A 19,185-nucleotide genomic window follows, 5' to 3' on the forward strand; every position below is an offset into this window, starting at 1 on the left:
GTTTTGGGAGGATAAATAGTAAATATTGTTTCCACTTTTGATGAATCAGTAAAAAGGGGGCACAAATTTGAAATTATTATTAGAAAAATAAAGGAAACGTTCGAAAAAAATCTTTCACCCTGGGGATTATTAGAACAAAGAATATTTTACCAAAATGACTATTGCGGTAACATTATTTCTAAAGGAATTAATTTTAAAAAGCAATAATATAAAAGGATACAGGAAAGGGACAAGAAAATGGGATTAGAGTAGACAGGTCTAGGGGAAGAGGCAGCACCACCACAGGCACAATGGGCTGAATGGCCTCCTTCTGTGCTATAACTTGTAAGATTCTGTCACCGGGAATTTTCTCACGGGTACTCCCGATCAGCCGACGTAACTTCAGCCGAGAATCGCAGAACGCTCGTCTATATGGTCTGTGAGTGGTTTCCGCCGATCATCCACTGAAATACTGCAGCTAGTTGGGAGAACCCAAGAAAATTCCTGGTATGTGATTCTACGAAAGACCGAATTACCCCCATACAGTAAAGTGACCTTCAAACATCCCTAATGTGAGTACACAAAACACCAATATTACTGTACAGAAGTAATATTTGTGTTTTGTTAAATATCTCAGAATGAAGAATTTCAAGAAAACATTTAGGGCTAGATTTTCAGTTGCTTGCGCCAGCAGTTAGCGCCTTAAGAGAAGTGATTTTCGGGCGCTATGCGTGTAGCGCCCGGGCGCAGCGCAGTTTGCGCCCCGCCCCAAATTAAGTTGCCCGTTAGCGCCGGCGCAAAGTTTAGCGGCCGCCCGGATGCGCGCGCAGAAAATGACGTCACATCCTCGTGCAACGCCCTTTGGCCGCCCCGAATCCAAACTTCAGTCGGACCGCCCGATTGTGCGGCTGGCGTCCAGTGCGTTTGTAAAATGGAACGCAACACACCCTGGGGAGCGCAAATTAAAGGGCCCTCCTCCTGCACTATAATGGAAGGACCCAGTGTGTTGTGAATGGTGTATTTATGTTTCCGACCACCACCACCACCACCTCCTCCTCCTCCTCCTCCTCCTCGTCTTTTCCCCCCCAGACTCTGCCTTTGCAAAAAACACATGCACCCTTCCCCTTTAAGAGCTCACTGGCACCAGAGTGTCTGCCGTGCGCAGCGCTCTGCACCGCCGGCTTAGCGCCTAAAGATAGTAGTGGAACGCCTCTTTTAGCGCTCCACCAACCTCTTAGGGCGAAGCCACTGAATTTCCGGCAACGGGGCGCTACTTTGGGGCGGGCGCTAACTTCGGGCGGGCGCTAAGGTTAGCGCCCCAAAACTGTCTATACTGAAAATCTAGGCCACAGAATGATACTCCGCACAATGCATCTGACCAGATAACATGACAAACCAGTCTCTCAATAGCTAAGTGTACTTAAATGTCCCTTTTGATCTAGCAAATATTTTAGTCACAATTAATAAGTATGAGGAGGTGTACAGTTTTTGCAAAATATGAAACAGAAATTCCTTCAATTTTAAATATTCAATTAATTAGTTTGCAGATGACACAAAACTTGGAGATGTAGCAAGCAATGCAGAGGATAGTAATAGACTTCAGGAGGACATAGACAGACTGGTGAAATAAACAGACACATGGCAGATGAAATTTAACACAGAAGTGTGAAGGTGATACATTTTGGTATCAGGACTGAGGAGAGGGAATATAAACTGAATGGTACAATTTTAAAGGGGGTGCTGGGACAGACAGACCTGGGGGTATTTGTACACAAATCTTTGAGGGTGGCAGAATATGTTGAAAAAGCTGTTAAATAAACATATGATATCCTTGGCTTGATTAGAAAGAAAAAAGACTTGCATTTATATAGCGCCTTTCATGACCACTGGACATCCCAAAGTACCTTACATGCAATGAAGTACTTTTGAAGTGTAGTCACTGTTATAATGTAGGAAATTAATAGAGGCATAGGGTAAAAAAGCAAGGAAGTTATGCTAAACCTTTATAAAACACTAATTAGGCCTCAGCTGGAGCATTGCGTTCAATTTTGGTCACCATACTTTAGGAAGGATGTCAAGGCCTTGCAGAGGGTGCAGAAGAGATTTACTAGATTGGTACCAGGGATGAGGGGCTTCAGTTATGTGGAGAGACTGGAGAAGCTGTGTTTGTTCTCCTTAGAGCAGAGAAGGTTAAGAGGAGATTTGATAGAGGTGTTCAAAATCATGAATGGTTTTGATAGAGTAAATAAGGAGAAACTGTTCCCATTGGCAGAAGGGTCGGTAACCAGAGAACACAGATTTAAGGTGACTGGCAAAAGAACCAGAGGCAAAATGACGAAACATTTTTTACACAGCGAGTTGTTATGGTCTGGAATACATTGCCTGAAAGGGTGGTGGAAGCAGATTCAATAGTAACATTCAAAAGGGAATAGGGTAACACTTGATGAGAAAAAATTTACAGTGCTATGGGGAAAGAGCACGGGAGTGAGACTAATTGGATAGCTCTACCAAAGAGTCAGCACAGACATGAATGGTCGAATGGCCTCCTTCTGTGCTGTGTCATACTACGATACTATGAATTGGAGGGATGCATTGTAATTGAAACTCATACCTTAAAGTTGGGCTCTTCAAATATTAGTGTATAAATGCATTCATATGAAGTTATTTTGTCCACTATTTTATGCTAACCATTTAAGGGTTTGTGTGCCAATATTCAAAGAGTTTAATCTCAAGGCATCAATAAAATTGATTTCAGAGACTTTTTCCTGAAACTCTGTAGGAGATTCTTTACCACAACCTTCCAGAACATTCTGTTATAAGAAATCATAGAACAATGAAGGCCTTGTAGCCCACTGAATCCATTCATTCTGAAAGTCCTTGTGGTATTTGCACTACACTTCAACTTTCAAAAAAGACCAAAATTATTAAAAGTCGGCTTTGAAAAGAAATCCTCCAGGACACTACATTATTAAACTACAACTACTTACATTTCCCGCAATATTCCCTTGAGTATAGAAGATCAAGGATTTATCTAATTGAGGTGTTTAAGATGATTAACGGAGTTGATAGGGTAGATAGAGAGAAGTTATTTTCTCTGATGGGGAAGTCCAGAACAAGGGGGCATAACCTTAAAATGAGAAATAACAACAGAAAATGCTGGAAATACTCAGCAGGCCAGGCAGCATCCGTGGAGAGAGAAACAGAGTTAACGTTTCAGGTCTGGGACCCTTCATCAGAACTGGAAAAAGCTGGAGATGTAACAGATATTAAGCAGGTGCAGAGACAGGGTGGTGGCGGTTAGGAGGGGAGGAAGAAATAGAAAGAACATCCTGTACTTTTGTAAGAGGCAGGAAAGATAAAATGTTGCAAATGGGAATGGCAAAAATCATACTGCATGAAAAATGGGGGCAGGGATAATTATCTGAAATTGTTGAACTCAATGTTGAATCCGGCAGGCTGCAAAGTGCCCAATCGAAAGATGAGGTGCTGTTCCTCGAGCTTACGTTGAGCTTCATTGCAGCAATGCAATAGCCCGAGGACAGAGAGATCAGAGTGGGAGTGAAGCGGTGAATTAAAGTGACAGGCGACCGGAAGCTCAGGGTCACCCGTACGGACTGAACGGAGGTGTTCCGCAAAGCGGTCGCCCAATCTGCGTTTGGTCTCCCCAATGTAGAGGAGACCGCATCGTGAGCAGTGAATACAGTATATTAAATTGCAAGAAGTACAAGTAAATCGCTGTTTCACCTGGACGGGGTGTTTGGGGCCCTGGACAGTGGGAAGGGAGGAGGTAAAAGGGCATGTGTTGCATCTCCTGTGCTTGCACGGGAAGGTGCCAGGTGAAGGAACAGGGCTGTTGGGGGTAATTGAGGAGTGGACCAGGGTGTTGCGGAGGGAGCGGTCCCTTCGGAATGCTGAAAGGGGAGGTGAGGGGAAGATGTGTTTGGTGGTGGGATCACATTGGAAGTGGCGGAAATGGCGGAGGATGATCCGTTGAATGTGGAGGCTGGTGGGGTGAAAGGTGAGGACAAGGGGAACCCTATCGTGGTTCTGGGAGGGAGGGGCAGGGGTGAGAGCAGAAGTGCGGGAAATAGAACGAACACGGTCAAGGGCCGTGTCAACCACGGTAGAGGGGAATCCTCGGTTGAGGAAAAAGGAAGACATGTCAGAAGCACTAGTATGGAAGGTGGCATCGTCAGAACAGACGCGGCGGAGACGGAGAAACTGGGAGAAAGGAATAGAGTCCTTACAGGAAGCGGGGTGGGAGGAAGTGTAGTCCAGGTAGCTGTGGGAGTCGGTGGGCTTGTAGTGGATGTTTGTTGAAAGCCGATCGCCAGAAATGGAGACGGAGAAGTCAAGGAAGGGAAGGGAAGAGTCGGAGATGGACCATGTGAAGGTGAGGGCAGGGTGGAAATTGGAAGTAAAGTGAATGAACTTATCCAGTTCAGGGCGAGAGCAGGAAACGGCACCAATACAGTCATCGATGTACCGGAAAAAGAGGTGAGGGAGGGGACCTGAGTAGGACTGGAACAAAGAATGTCCCACATGTCCCATGAACAGGCAGGCATAGCTCGGGCCCATGCGGGTTCCCATAGCAACACCTTTAATTTGGAGGAAGTGAGTGGAGTCAAAGGAGAAGTTGTTCAATGTGAGAACAAGTTCAGCCAGGCGGAGGAGGGTGGTGGTGGATGGGGACTGGTTGGGCCTCTGTTCAAGGAAGAAACAGAGCGCCCGAAGGCCGTCCTGGTGGGGGATGGAGGTGTAGAGGGATTGGACGTCCATGGTGAAAAGGAGACTGTTGGGGCCAGGAAACTGGAAACTGTTAAAGTGACGGAGGGCGTCGGAAGAGTCGCGAATGTAGGTGGGAAGAGACTGGACAAGGGGAGAAAAAATAGAGTCGAGATAGGAAGAGATAAGTTCCGTGGGCCCTAACATTATCATTAAACCTGCTGATAAGGGTGGTGTTGTTGTTGTTTGGCGAACCGACCTCTACCGTGCGGAAGCTGAACGCCAACTCTCCAACACCTCCTCCTACCTCCGCCTGGACCATGACCCCACTAGCAAACATCAAGCCATTGTTTCCAAGTGTGTCACTGACCTCATCTCCTCTGGAGATCTTCCCTCCATGGCCGTCAACCTCATAGTCCCCCAAACCCGCACAGCCCGCTTCTACCTCCTTCCCAAGATCCACAAACAGGACTGCCCTGGTAGACCCATCATTTCAGCCTGTTCTTGCCCCATGGAACTTATCTCTTCCTATCTCGACTCTATTTTTTCTCCCCTTGTCCAGTCTCTTCCCACCTACATTCGCGACTCTTCCGACGCCCTCCGTCACTTTAACAGTTTCCAGTTTCCTGGCCCCAACAGTTTCCTTTTCACCATGGACGTCCAATCCCTCTACACCTCCATCCCCCACCAGGACGGCCTTCGGGCGCTCTGTTTCTTCCTTGAACAGAGGCCCAACCAGTCCCCATCCACCACCACCCTCCTCCACCTGGCTGAACTTGTTCTCACATTGAACAACTTCTCCTTTGACTCCACTCACTTCCTCCAAATTAAAGGTGTTGCTATGGGAACCCGCATGGGCCCTAGCTATGCCTGCCTGTTCATGGGACATGTGGAACATTCTTTGTTCCAGTCCTACTCAGGTCCCCTCCCTCACCTCTTTTTCCGGTACATCGATGACTGTATTGGTGCTGTTTCCTGCTCTCGCCCTGAACTGGATAAGTTCATTCACTTTACTTCCAATTTCCACCCTGCCCTCACCTTCACATGGTCCATCTCCGACTCTTCCCTTCCCTTCCCTTCCTTGACTTCTCCGTCTCCATTTCTGGCGATCGGCTTTCAACAAACATCCACTACAAGCCCACCGACTCCCACAGCTAACTGGACTACACTTCCTCCCACCCCGCTTCCTGTAAGGACTCTATTCCTTTCTCCCAGTTTCTCCGTCTCCGCCGCGTCTGTTCTGACGATGCCACCTTCCATACTAGTGCTTCTGACATGTCTTCCTTTTTCCTCAACCGAGGATTCCCCTCTACTGTGGTTGACACGGCCCTTGACCGTGTCCGTTCTATTTCCCGCACTTCTGCTCTCACCCCTGCCCCTCCCTCCCAGAACCACGATAGGGTTCCCCTTGTCCTCACCTTTCACCCCACCAGCCTCCACATTCAACGGATCATCCTCCGCCATTTCCGCCACTTCCAATGTGATCCCACCACCAAACACATCTTCCCCTCACCTCCCCTTTCAGCATTCCGAAGGGACCGCTCCCTCCGCGACACCCTGGTCCACTCCTCAATTACCCCCAACAGCCCTGTTCCTTCACCTGGCACCTTCCCGTGCAAGCGCAGGAGATGCAACCCATGCCCTTTTACCTCCTCCCTTCCCACTGTCCAGGGCCCCAAACACCCCTTCCAGGTGAAACAGCGATTTACTTGTACTTCTTGCAATTTAATATACTGTATTCGCTGCTCACGATGCGGTCTCCTCTACATTGGGGAGACCAAACGCAGATTGGGCGACCGCTTTGCAGAACACCTCCGTTCAGTTCGTACGGGTGACCCTGAGCTTCCGGTCGCCTGTCACTTTAATTCACCACTTCACTCCCACTCTGATCTCTCTGTCCTCGGGCTATTGCATTGCTGCAATGAAGCTCAACGTAAGCTCGAGGAACAGCACCTCATCTTTCGATTGGGCACTTTGCAGCCTGCCGGATTCAACATTGAGTTCAACAATTTCAGATAATTATCCTGCCCCCATTTTTCATGCAGTATGATTTTTGCCATTCCCATTTGCAACATTTTATCTTTCCTGCCTCTTACAAAAGTACAGGGTGTTCTTTCTATTTCTTCCTCCCCTCCTAACGCCCCCCCTCCCTCTGTCTCTGCACCTGCTTAATATCCGTTACATCTCCAGCTTTTTCCAGTTCTGATGAAGGGTCCCAGACCTGAAACGTTAACTCTGTTTCTCTCTCCACGGATGCTGCCTGGCCTGCTGAGTATTTCCAGCTTTTTCTGTTGTTATTTCAGATTTCCAGCATCCGCAGTATTTTGCAATTACCTTAAAATGAGATCTAGGCCATTCAGGGGTGATGGCAGGAAGCACTTCTTCACACAAAGGTTAGTGGAAATCTAGAACTCTGTCACCCAAAATAATGCATGTGAATACATGTGTTTCTGACAGCTCCACAATGCCTTCTCTGTGCCCCTGCTTTTAAAGGGATAAGGTGAGGGGTAGTTTGACTGCCTGGAAACCAGAGCTACTTTTTGCAGCTTTGGCCCATGACGCCTTTACACCAACCATACACAGAGCAATACTGTGACATACATACTGATAGCTTTATCAGTACACTCTATGTATGTATAGTGAAATCATAAATACATTTATAGGAGATTGAGTTTATAAGTTCACTGTACATAGCACACAGAAGAACTCCCCCTCACTGTCAGAACCAAGCCTATTATACCGTGGGCTAATGCCATAATGCTGTCCCAAAAACATGTTCAAACTCAGAAAAACAACCCTTACTGAATCAGTATCCATTTTTCAATCCAGCATCCTTGCAACCTCATAAGTGACACTGAAGATCTATTACTGATTGGTGACAAATTACCGTTTTGTCCAATAGATTCTCACCCACTCGAAACTCATATCACGTGGAATACTTACAGCCTTGAAAGAGAGAGAATTTTACTTTCCTTCAATCTGAATTAGATGCAAACAAAGACAAAAAGATACTGTTGCAATTCACTGAGTCACAGAGGTCCCATTTTAATCCCTTCAAAAAATAGGAGCAACATCAAATGCCTTGCTAATACTGACTCCTCTAGGTGGATCAGTGATACACCACACTGTGTGCCAATCAGACATTTTTCTTGCAGGTACTAAATTCCCCCAGTATTTATATTGTTGTGTCTCTGAGCTCATGCCATGATGAAACTTAAACTGATGCTCTTTGTTGCAGGATGTGTCCAAATTCAGAACTTGAGATCAATTTACATTTAATCGTTCACATGATGAACTAATTCTGGTATTTTCAAAGTATAAACCAGGTAATAATGAGCCCGATCAAGGTTCAGCTAATTTAATAAGGTTTAAATAATAGCCAATGTATGATAAGTACTAATAGGCCCAACACAGCTCCCATGAGTTCCAATTGCCACAATGGATTGTATTATGGCTCACTGAGCTACCTACATTTTTCGTGATATATTAACATATGAATATCAGAAATATCTACAACGTACCAGGACTGAGATATCTGAACAACTGCTGCTGCTGCCTTTATACTGTTGATGCCAAAGGTGATTTGTAAAGAAAGAAGAAAATAAATTCCATTTACATAATCACCTAAATACATCCTCAGGACATCTCATAATGCTTCACAACCAATTATTCACTTTTGAAATGTAGACAGTCACCTGTTACATAGGCAAATGCACTGGCTAGTTGTGCACAGCAAGATACCACAAACAGTTAATCTGGGTTTTGGGGGTGAATTGGTTGAGGGAGGATACCAGAAAACTCCCTACTTTTCTTTAAATAGTGCCATGGAATCTTTTACATCCATCTGAGCGGGCAGACAAGGCCTTGGTCAACATTTCACGTGAAAGGTGGCATTTATTGCGATGCAGTACTCCGTCAGTACTACACTGAATTATTAACCTTCAACCCACTGACTCTGGGGTTAGCTGAGCTCAGCTGACACTTTTAAGGGCTTAAAAAGCTTCCTGTTTTTACAAAGTTCTCAGGGTTTGAAGAAGTTAATCCTAATTCTGTACAAATGTTCTGGGAAACTTGTACAGCTCTAAAGAAATCTACTGATTGCACAGTCTCCTGCCACACTGGTGCCATGGGACCAATAATGTGACGGCAGACGCCCATTGCACTGATCCGCATCGGCACCGGCTCCTCCTATAATTAAGCACAGAGGCTTAAGGACTACTGCATGCCCTATGCACTTAAAATGGAAGGGAAGTGTTGTTGGGGCTTTCAGGGACCAAATGAGGTTTAGGCCCCATAATGTGGCTGCAGCGCCTGAGCAGTCTCCCAGTCACTCATTTCCCATAGCAAACAGACGCTGTATGGAAAGCCAAAGACTTTTTTTTTAATGTTTTACTTGGACGATCCTGCCTTCCAACTGTTAGAATCACAGAATGTTTCTGCTCAGAAACAGCTTATTATTTGGGTTGATGAAACTAGGGCAACCCAGTGTCATCCTAATTGGCCAATCAGAAGAGTAGAAAGAGGTTATTTGGCTTATCAGCTCTGTTGCTAGTGTTTTTTTTACAGATGATTCACCTAGTCTAATCCCACTCTCCTGCTTGCTCCCCATATATTTTATTATTCCTTTTTTCTACTTGATTCATTTTCTTTTAAATTACAGACTGCTTCCACAATGCTTTATGACAGAGGCTTCCACAATCTAACCACCTTCTATGTAAAGAAATATTTGTTAATCTCCCCTGTAATTCTATTTCTGATTATCTTAAATTTGTGTCCTCTTGTTACCATCTCACTGACCAGTGGAAACAATCACTATTTAGCCTATCAGAACCTTTCATATTCTTGAAGACCTTTATCAGGTCACCCCCTAACCTTCTCAGCTCTAGTGAAAAAGGCCCTAACTTCTAAAGTACCGCTTCATAATTTAACCGCTTAGCCCTGATAATATCCTAGTGAATCCATGCGGTACTTTTCCCATTGCTTTTATATCATTCCTATATAATGAAGCGGCCGAAACAGCACTAAATGCTCCAAAGGTGACCTAATTAAGGTTTTCTACAAGTTCAACATTACCTCCTTGCTTTTCTTGACCCTGAAGGACCATTTCTCTCAGGCACATGCGCTCACTGGCCTTGGAAGGCTCGTGAAATTCTTACTGTTAAAACATTTCACTGACCTGTTGGCTCTGTACAGATATTGAAGACAAGAGCAGCCCACCAAACCACTTGGAATCGTTTGAATGTGCAACATTTAAGTTTAACAAGATGCCGTTGCACTTGTTGCAGTCCTCAAGCAATATTACCTTTTTCACATCGCCTGCAAACGTCATTACACACAGATTAGTGACCTCAAACAAGGACTATACTGCATGGGCACAAAACAGAGAGGGAAGGTGATTGTTTTTTATGCAGCCAGTTGTTATGATCTGAATGGTCTGCCTGAAAGGGCGGTGGAAGCAGATTCAACAGTAACTTTTAAAAGGGAATTGAATAAATCCTTGAAGGGAAATATATGTAGAGCTGTGGGGGGAAAGCAGGGGAATGGGACTAATTGTACAGCTCTTTCAAAGAGCCGGCCCAGTCAAGATGGGACGAATGGCCGCTTTCTGTGTTGTATGATTCTATGATATCAGGGGAAAGTCACATCACACCTACGATAAACAGTATAAATGCCCTATAAATGTACAGTCGGGACTAGTGCCTCCTAAGATGAAGCAGCATTATTTTATCCGGACCTATACTTCATCGATGGAACTGTCATTTGCACCCGCTATGTGTGGTATGTCTCCCCGTGTAGTTTAATACATTATATCAATGGAAGTTTGTAAACTTAAATCCGGATCACTTGTCATAGAGTCATAGAGTTTTACAGCACAGAAAGAGGCCCTTCGGCCCACTTGTGTTTGATCTCTCTGGACCGCTGTCTGTAATATTATGTTTCCAACCCTGGTTAAATCAGTGTACAAGTATCCTCGTCATGCAGGGAAAATCTCAGGCGTTCGAGTATTCCAGTTTCATTTGGGCACGGTTCCATTGGTCAACCCCTCAATAAATGAGGATAGAAATACATCGAGTGAACACAGCGTTACGGAAAGCAAGCATGCAGGAACGCGATGAGATTCCCTTTTTTCCGACACATTTCACCTCTTTAACCATCAGCTTCTCCGCACTTCCGAAACAAAATAACTCCGCGTGTGTTTGGGGTTTTGACACGCGCGAGATGTCAGACGCCGGCACGGAATGGCAAGCCTCTCGCGTTAGCTGAGCAGTCACTTGGTGACTTGTAAAGGGTTTGATCGGTCTGCTGGTGGCCTATGGAAGCGGCTTTCACATATACTTGTGGAGGCAGTGGAGTCGCACACACATGCTGGGTATTGTTAGCACTGTCGTCAGCGGAACAATTGCAGGCAGGGAATGCTCGACATTTACATCTCTCAAAGGACAAAAGGTTATCCATCACCCTCTATAGAACCGCCCGTAAATTTATAATCGCAGCCTGGTGCTGCCTCGTGGTTTGAATTCGACCACAAACCGGTAACAGCGATATCTCCGCTCACCCGCATCCTTGCTTAATGCAATGGTGTAGAAAGCTTTAGAAACGCCGCATTTCGCGCGTCTGAAGAAAACGATTTCTAATTTAAAAAAATCAACATACGGAAGATATACACACAAAAACAAAAAAACGTGCACAATGTCCCTACCTACATATGACATGGCCAGCGCAGCACACAAAGACCACAAAGATACTAAACACGCTCCCTTGTGTTGGAATTACCCTAAATCACTACGAATTAACTGAAATCGATGGTCTATAGTATAGGAATCTCAATGTATACGGATGCAAGCGATGTTTGTACTGTAATTATAACCATTAAATGTGGTTACACTCACCTTTCACACCGTGCCTCCCACAAACTGGCAACTCCACTGTGTTCTTTAGAGCCAAGTCGTGAACTATCTTCCCTTCCTTTGTGAATCCTGGTTTCCCGATCAGTAGGAACCTGTTTTCTTTCGCCGTGACTTCCAAGGACGTTTGGTTGTATGCATTAGTCCTTTCGTTACACCTCACAGGCTTGCAAAGCGGACTTGGGGATTGCAAGCAGGTCAGTGTCCCATTTGTTGGTATCCTGTGATCACCGAGGGTCACACTGGGACTTGTCAGCAATCACTTCAGAGATCCCCCAGTCACACATGTGTGTGGCGGCCTAACGCCCTGATCGAATCAAAGGAAAAGTCATTCACCCTTTGACAGGGACTTTAGTAACTAATTCCAGTGAGAAATCCCACTCCTGGCCTTTTAGGGACTGAGTTGGGGTTCCTGTGCAATGGGTGGTGTTGCCTCTTGTTGACCAGGGAGCGGCCCAACTCTGGGCATTGGTCTGATTTGAACGAGATGTGACTCGCCCCGCGATCCCATTGTTAATCTGCCGACCCTGAGTTTGCCTGAAATGTGTTCGCCATCACCACCAACAACAACAACTTGTATTTATATCGAATGATCGGGCCTTGGAACATATACATAATAAAACATAGGTGCTGATATTTGATTTTTTAACGCCAGTTATAACTGAAAGAAATCTTTCCTCATTTCCAATGATTTAGTTGGGTAATCTGCAGCTGGCAAATGGTGATTGGTCGCTCACATCTTGAATTGCATTGACATTTGGTTTTGACTATCTCAATGCATTTGGGTGCGTGTTAGAAACAAGTCCCTTTGGCGAGGGGTAAAAAAACAACGCATTGAGCGAGCCATGAAATACAGAGAAAAGGGATCCCATTCCACAGGATGCGGTCGCTGTGGACACCATTTCTAAACACAGCAGCGAACTTCAGGGTTTTAAATATATATAGATATATAATAAGAGCAATGATTCATTTATGGAACGCTTTTAAGGACGATGCTGCAAATTAAGCGATGTTTGACTCCTCCGACTATCAGACTGGAGAAGAGTCCAGAAGGTTACCACGGCAACCGCCGACGCTGCCGAAGTTGTCCCGCGGGGAGGCGCTGGCGAGTCGCTCTCCCCCGGTAACACCGCCCGCTGCAAACCCAGCCCCCTCGGCTCGCACCTGGCCTATATTTTGTCTCTTTTTCAGGCAGGCACTTAAAGATGTTTTTTTTTAGAGGCGGGGGAAACAGTAATTGTCAAATGTGACGGAATTGTGGCGCGAATGTAAACATAATCCACATGTGCATTAAGGTAACGGTCCCCATGTCTTCACCAATGTGAATTTTGGCATAAAAAATACACAGAATGTCGATGATGATGAAAAGCAAACGCGCTTACTGACTTTTCTAGTCTTCCCTTTTACAGTTCAGGGCGATAACGACATTAAATTGATCCAATTAAGCCACAGCTATCGTAATGAATAAGTGTTTGACACAACAGCAGGCCAACAAGAGTCGGATGAGTGGTTGCAATGACTTCCTGTTATATTTCCAGTATTGCAGAACACAGCAACAGCTGCGTGTTTTCCTTCGGGTTGTAATCTTGACATTGTTTTAGTCCTTTTTTTCTCTCTCTCTCTCTATTTGATTGCTATTTGGTTCTTCCCCTCCGCCCCCGTCAGCTTTTCTTGCAATCGTTTTCCTTTTGTTTTGAAATTTTTAAACCTTCGCTTATTTTCTCCCCAGGTCAGGCACTATCCCTGGCTGAGAAGGGGGGCGTATTATGGTGCTCTGAGTCCCCTCCCCGTGGTGATACAAGCTCCCATTCGGGAGAACACCACCCCCACCCATCTGATGGTGCCTGACTATGGTTTGGTACAGAATTGCTGGGAGGAGGAGAGATCGAAGCTGGCCATTAAAAAAAAAAAATCGCTCTTTGCTTCGTTTTTCCTCAATTTAACTGGCACATATTGCGGGTTAAACAGTTAATAACGTGTCAAAACGAGAGCAAAACAAATGGCGAGCAGGTCGCATTAAACCGCAGAAAATGTCAAGGACTAGACATGTTGACAGCAAAGCTAAGAAAAAGGGAAGACTGTTTTGCAATCTCACGCTCCCCCTGCCTAGATCTGATCCTGCCACAGATATATTTGTACAAAAATATTTAGCTTCCATGGGTTGGTGAGACTCATCAGACAATGTTTGATTTTAATGTGACTTAAAGCACCGGATGGAGTTTCTCAGTTTGTATTTAGTTCCCCCTCTCCACCCCACTCTTTCCTTTCCCTTTGATCATACATCAGTGAACATTTTCCGGGTTTGGGGGCCTGAGGGTCTCTGTTTGGTGGGGGTGTAGTCGGGGGACTGGTGATGATCCAGTATCAGCGCATCCACGTTGTCCTCTGCCTCCAGGTACTCGCTTTTGTTGAGGGACTGGTTGCTGGTCTTGAGTTGGCCGAGAGAATCTGGCTGCTGGCCGCTGCTGATGTGTATGTACTCGGCGTGGTCTTCGTGCTCGTTCTCCCGGTGGTAGAAGTAGTTGAAGTTGGACACGATGACGGGCACGGGCAGGGCGATGGTCAGCACCCCGGCGATGGCACACAGGGAACCCACGATCTTGCCTCCGATGGTGACGGGATGCATGTCTCCATAACCCACCGTCGTCATGGTGACCACTGCCCACCAGAAGGCGTCTGGGATGCTGGCGAAGCCCGAGTCCGGATCGTCTGTCTCGGCAAAGTAAACGGCGCTGGAGAACAAGATGACCCCGATGAAGAGGAAGAACATGAGCAAGCCCAGCTCCCTCAGACTGGCCTGCAGGGTTTTCCCTAAGATTTGGAGCCCCTTGGAGTGTCTGGACAGCTTGAAGATCCGGAACACTCGAACAAGCCGGATGACCCTGAGGATGGCCAAGGACATCGTTTGTTGCCCGTTGCTTTGGTGATGCACTAACTCGGTGAACAGAGTGATGAAATAGGGAATGATGGCTACAATGTCAATGATGTTCATGATGTTCTTGAAGAAGCCAGGTTTGCTGGGGCAGGAGAAAAATCTCACTAACAGTTCGAAAGAGAACCAGACAATGCACAGAGTCTCAATGATGAAGAAGGGGTCGGTGAACGGGTTCAACCCCAGGGTTTCTGTGCCATTGGCAGCGGATTTCACCAGGTCCAGGCGGGCATCTTCTCTGAATTCAGGCAGGGTCTCTAAACAAAATATGATAATGGAGACGAGAATGACAAGGACGGAGACTATGGCAATCCCTTTGGCAGCTCCCGAGCTCTCCGGGTATTCGAACAGCAACCAAACTTGGCGCTGGTACTCGTTGGCAGGCAAAATGCGTTCTTCTTCTTTAATAAAACCTTCCTCTTCTCGGAAATTATCGATGGCCTCTTCTCCCATCTCATAAAATTTGATTTCTTCCAGGAAAATATCGACAGGCACGTTAACAGGTCTTCTCAGCCTTCCTCCCGACTGGTAGAAGTAAAGGATGGCGTCGAAGCTGGGGCGATTCCTGTCGAAGAAATACTCGTTTCGAAGAGGATCGAAGTAGCGCATCCTCTTCCTCGGATCGCCGAGCAGAGTGTCGGGGAATTGGGCCAGGGTCCTGAGCTGCGTCTCGAACCTGAGCCCCGAGATGTTGATGAACGCCCTCTCGCAGCATTCCTGCCCCAGCTCCTCGGGGTCGCAGTTGCACTGAGAGAGCGCGGTCAACGCCACCGACTCGTCGATATTTTCTTCGGCGACAAGAGTCATCTTCAGCCGGGGCGATCTCCTTCCTCCTCAGGAATGGCTGGGGCCAGGCTGGGTCTCTTTCCGATCTGCCACTTTCCCCGGGGCAGCGTCTCGCATTTCCCTGATCAGCCCCAGACTGTTAATTCTCGCAGTCTGACTCCACACCTCCTCTCTCTCTCCCTCTCACACACACACACAGATGGGCAGGGACTCTCTACAATCCCAGCATTTAAAATAGCTCAGCCACTCACCATCCCCTCTGATGACGTGAAGACGACGTTTCTCGACAACGAAGAGAATCACGTCTGACTCCCGGCACAAAACCGCCCCATTCCCCCAAGCAACAAACCTCACACACTGGCAGCAATCGCCCATCCAGCTCATACCCAGCCGGAGTTAACAATGGAGCATCCCCCGCCTCCCTCTTTCCCTTATTAATGACTGACATTGCTGACCAGGATTCAGTTCCACACCCCCTTCACTTTATGTAATCTGTGAAACTCCAGACTGACTTTCTGTGCCAGCTTTCTGTGACTGCCTCCCCTTGTAAGTCAGAATCTCCTCATCTCGAATAGTTACACTTCTCTATAGATTCAGTGGCAGTGCCCTGTTGCACATTTAAAGTTACGGCACGAATTACATTAGCGCGGTCAGGCTGGGGAGATACATTCACAAACGAAGATTAAACGGCCCCCTTTTCTCCAGCCCGCGGCAGTGTGACAGAGAAACCAAGACAATGCTCGGTGGGACCTATTCTTTTTACGAATTAGAAACATGGTCAACGTGTACAGGCAGAGGCACAGCGCCAAAAGCCAGCAATTCAGCAACTTACATCATTTCTGTCTGGTGGTGAATTCCAGGTGCACCGTCACTTTCAAACACAGCTTTCAGTAGGAAACTGCGTGAGCTCCGTCATTAGCTCACTGAAAATATTTTGTTATCTCACCCAAATCAATAAAATTTGTTTGCTTATTCACGTGAAAACTGATTGCATAAGAACCTGTGCCCTTTACCTCAATGTCTAGACTTCTGCGGTTGAAATTTGGTTTTATTTCTGTTTTATTACAGGTCTCATTCCGGACATGCATTCTAATCTTCAGCATTATCTTTATCATCTCTACCTCCTGCACCATCCCAGCATCAGCTGGCAGGCTGCGAAGGCCATGCATTTCTGAAGCATTGCTTAATAAGTTACTAACTCCTAGCTACTAACTACACTGGTAAAGTATTAGTAAGCAATTGACATCTTTCTCTGCGGTGACAACTTTTTTTTATGAATGCAAAGTTCTTTCCATCTTGGGACAAATGGAAATGTTTCAAAACAGGCCAATTCGATGGAATCCCCCGCGTTCTCTCTTTGGGAAAGTCCTTCCACTTAAAAAAAAAAATAAGGGTTATTTTCCTAAACTAAAAAGTACAGCTCTGAATTATCGTCTTCTGTGATCGAAAGCTGTTTCGGTAACTCACTCTTCACCGTGGCAATTAAAAAAACCTGCAGTTTCCACCGTTAAAAAAAAGAATCAATATAACAACAACAACAACAACTTTGTGTGCAGTCTGTTTACAGAAGCAATGAAACACAGGTGGAGATGCAAACATTTTATTTTTGGAAGAAAATGAGTTCCCTGAATGCTCACTTGGTAATTGCACCACCTAGTGTGTAGCACCGCAGACCATGCAAGTCAGGGTGGGCAATTATTTGGGTTGGAGGGCCGCTTAACAAGTTTTGGTGAGCTGTTGAGGGCCGCACACCAATGTTCCCCCGAAGGTGCACAGCCGCCGGCCGCACACTAATCGCGAGGTCCCGCGCAGGCCGCTCACCAGCTCCTGTCGCACAACAAATTTAAAGGGACCGTGCACGTTGGTTAGAGCAAAGTGTTAAGTTGGTAAATTTGAAACAGGCCAACTCAATTTACAGGGAGTCCTTGTGCGCAGGAATCCACTCCCGTATCTAAGATGGCGATGAGAACCCCCCCAGCCGTCATACACTGGGTACCGGGAGAGGAAAGACGCAGCGCAGGGCTCTCCGGTAAAAGAGTCATCGAGATGAGCAGCCAAGACTCAACGCAGACTAATGTGCAGCTCGAGCTCCAGCTTGCGTTCTATTTCTGTCCCATCCAGCGGCCCGTGGGCCAGATTTTGCCCACCACTGGGCGAGAAGCTCCCCTGCTCTTTACTGAGGAAACTCCCAGAAAAGGCAGGGACCCGACATAACTGGGTCTGTGTCAGAGTTACGCCGGGAGACTGGCAGTACCCCCGCAGAATTCAGACAACACCTTTCATTCAATTGCACCACTAAACAAAAATAGCATTTTATAACTCACTGAATGAAATAAAGCCCAGGACTCATTTTCAATTACTCGCAAAATTTCCTTCAGAGACAAGTTGAGATTAAAAACTCAGTGCAAGTTTAAACAAATTTCTAAGTAAACAGTCTTCCAATCGATTCGATTGTGTCAATTCCGAGTTATGCTGCTAATGGTGTTATTTTATATATTTAAAGTACTTATGTTATCGTGAATTGTATCTGGAAAGTTTGCACAGATTTATGGAAACTGAACCCACAAACAGTGAGTAACTCACCTTTCACTTTGCAGTGACGGAGCAGAAACTGAAGTTTCAGGTGTGAATAACTTATTCGATTTACAAGCTGCAGATAATGCAATAAGTTTCTATTGCCCCGTAATTGGTTCAGACATTTCCGAGTTTGGTGCTGCAGATACTGCTGTTAAAAGCAGAAGGCGTCCACAGTGCTAATATTGTTGATTTATTTTTGCAAACTTACAAGGGGACGTCATAGCAATGACACATTGATGTCGCGAATGGCAGATTCGATTTACCCACCTCTGTTTTTGGTTATGACTTCCCTGCTGCCTCGGAGACAATGATCCACCTCCTGACATTACATGGGGCGGGGTCAGGCTAGGACTCAGTTGCAGCAGATGTTCGGCCTCGAAGCCAGGCCTTGGCAGGTCAGATTGAATCCTTTGGGCTGTATTTTGCCCGCCACTGAGGCAGGTCCTAGGTTTGACCCCTGGTCTGTGTTGAGTTAGCAAATCTCAGTAGAGAAATGGTAGAGATACTTCAACTGGCCTCAGCACCACTGGACTGGGAAGGGGGAGAAACTAAATCAGGTTCCTGTTCCTTGTCGCTGTGCAATGACTCCTGTTGGAAAGAGCACATAGACAGGTAGATATCAGGCGACCCCATCCATGGTTGAATGGTCTGCTGGCACTGTTTAGGCTCCTATGTGAAGAATGACCACCAGGTGCTAAAAGGTAGTTGTGGTGATGGAACAATACTGTAGCAAAGCCAGCATCTTCAAGAGAATTGTGGAGAAAGAGAAAGATTTTAGAAGGACATAAAAGCAATTTATTTTTAATTTAATTGTATGGCTTATTTATTTTTCAAAAATAAATTCATGCATGCTTTTGAAAAGATTGCTTCTATTTTATGGTGTTAATAAAGTCAGGACTGTGCTCGCCCAAGGTGCAGGTGAGTTTCTTCCAGTAAATAGGATGGGTGCCGTTGCCAAATTTTATACGGTTAGTAGCTCCTTCTCAGTTTAACATGCTTTCTGTTCCTGAAAAATCAGAGCAGGGAGCCTGGGCAGTAGCATGACTGGCTTTGGGCAGGAAATTCAGGCAGACACCAGCTTTTTAAATGGCCACTGCTTACCATTAAAGGGGGCAGCACGGTGGCATAGTGGTTAGCACTGTTGCCTCACAGCGCCAGGGACCCGGGTTCGAATCCGGTCTCGGGCGACTGTGTGGAGTTTGCACATTCTCCCCGTGTTTGCGTGGGTTTCCTCCGGGTGCTCCGGTTTCCTCCCACAGTCCAAAGATGTGCGAATTAGGT

The 19,185-nt window shown here is 46.1% G+C and overlaps 1 protein-coding gene across 2 annotated transcripts in view; it reads right to left on the minus strand.

The window, feature by feature from the left end:
* LOC147105616 (potassium voltage-gated channel subfamily A member 3-like) overlaps nt 1-15,711 on the minus strand; it is a 73,849-nt gene extending 58,138 nt beyond the window's left edge. For both annotated transcript variants that reach the window (XM_086010156.1, XM_086010155.1), the window contains exon 1: nt 11,595-15,711. In XM_086010156.1, coding sequence (XP_085866282.1) covers nt 13,885-15,348 — 1,464 coding nt within the window. In that variant the 5' untranslated portion in view covers nt 15,349-15,711 and the 3' untranslated portion in view covers nt 11,595-13,884. The remainder of the gene's footprint in view (nt 1-11,594) is intronic.
* Nucleotides 15,712-19,185: the final 3,474 nt, after the last annotated feature.

This window comes from Somniosus microcephalus, chromosome 17 (genome assembly GCF_052327205.1).
Source record: "Somniosus microcephalus isolate GS21.2 chromosome 17, FLI_Smic_1.0, whole genome shotgun sequence".
Classification (NCBI taxonomy): Eukaryota; Metazoa; Chordata; class Chondrichthyes; order Squaliformes; family Somniosidae; genus Somniosus; species Somniosus microcephalus.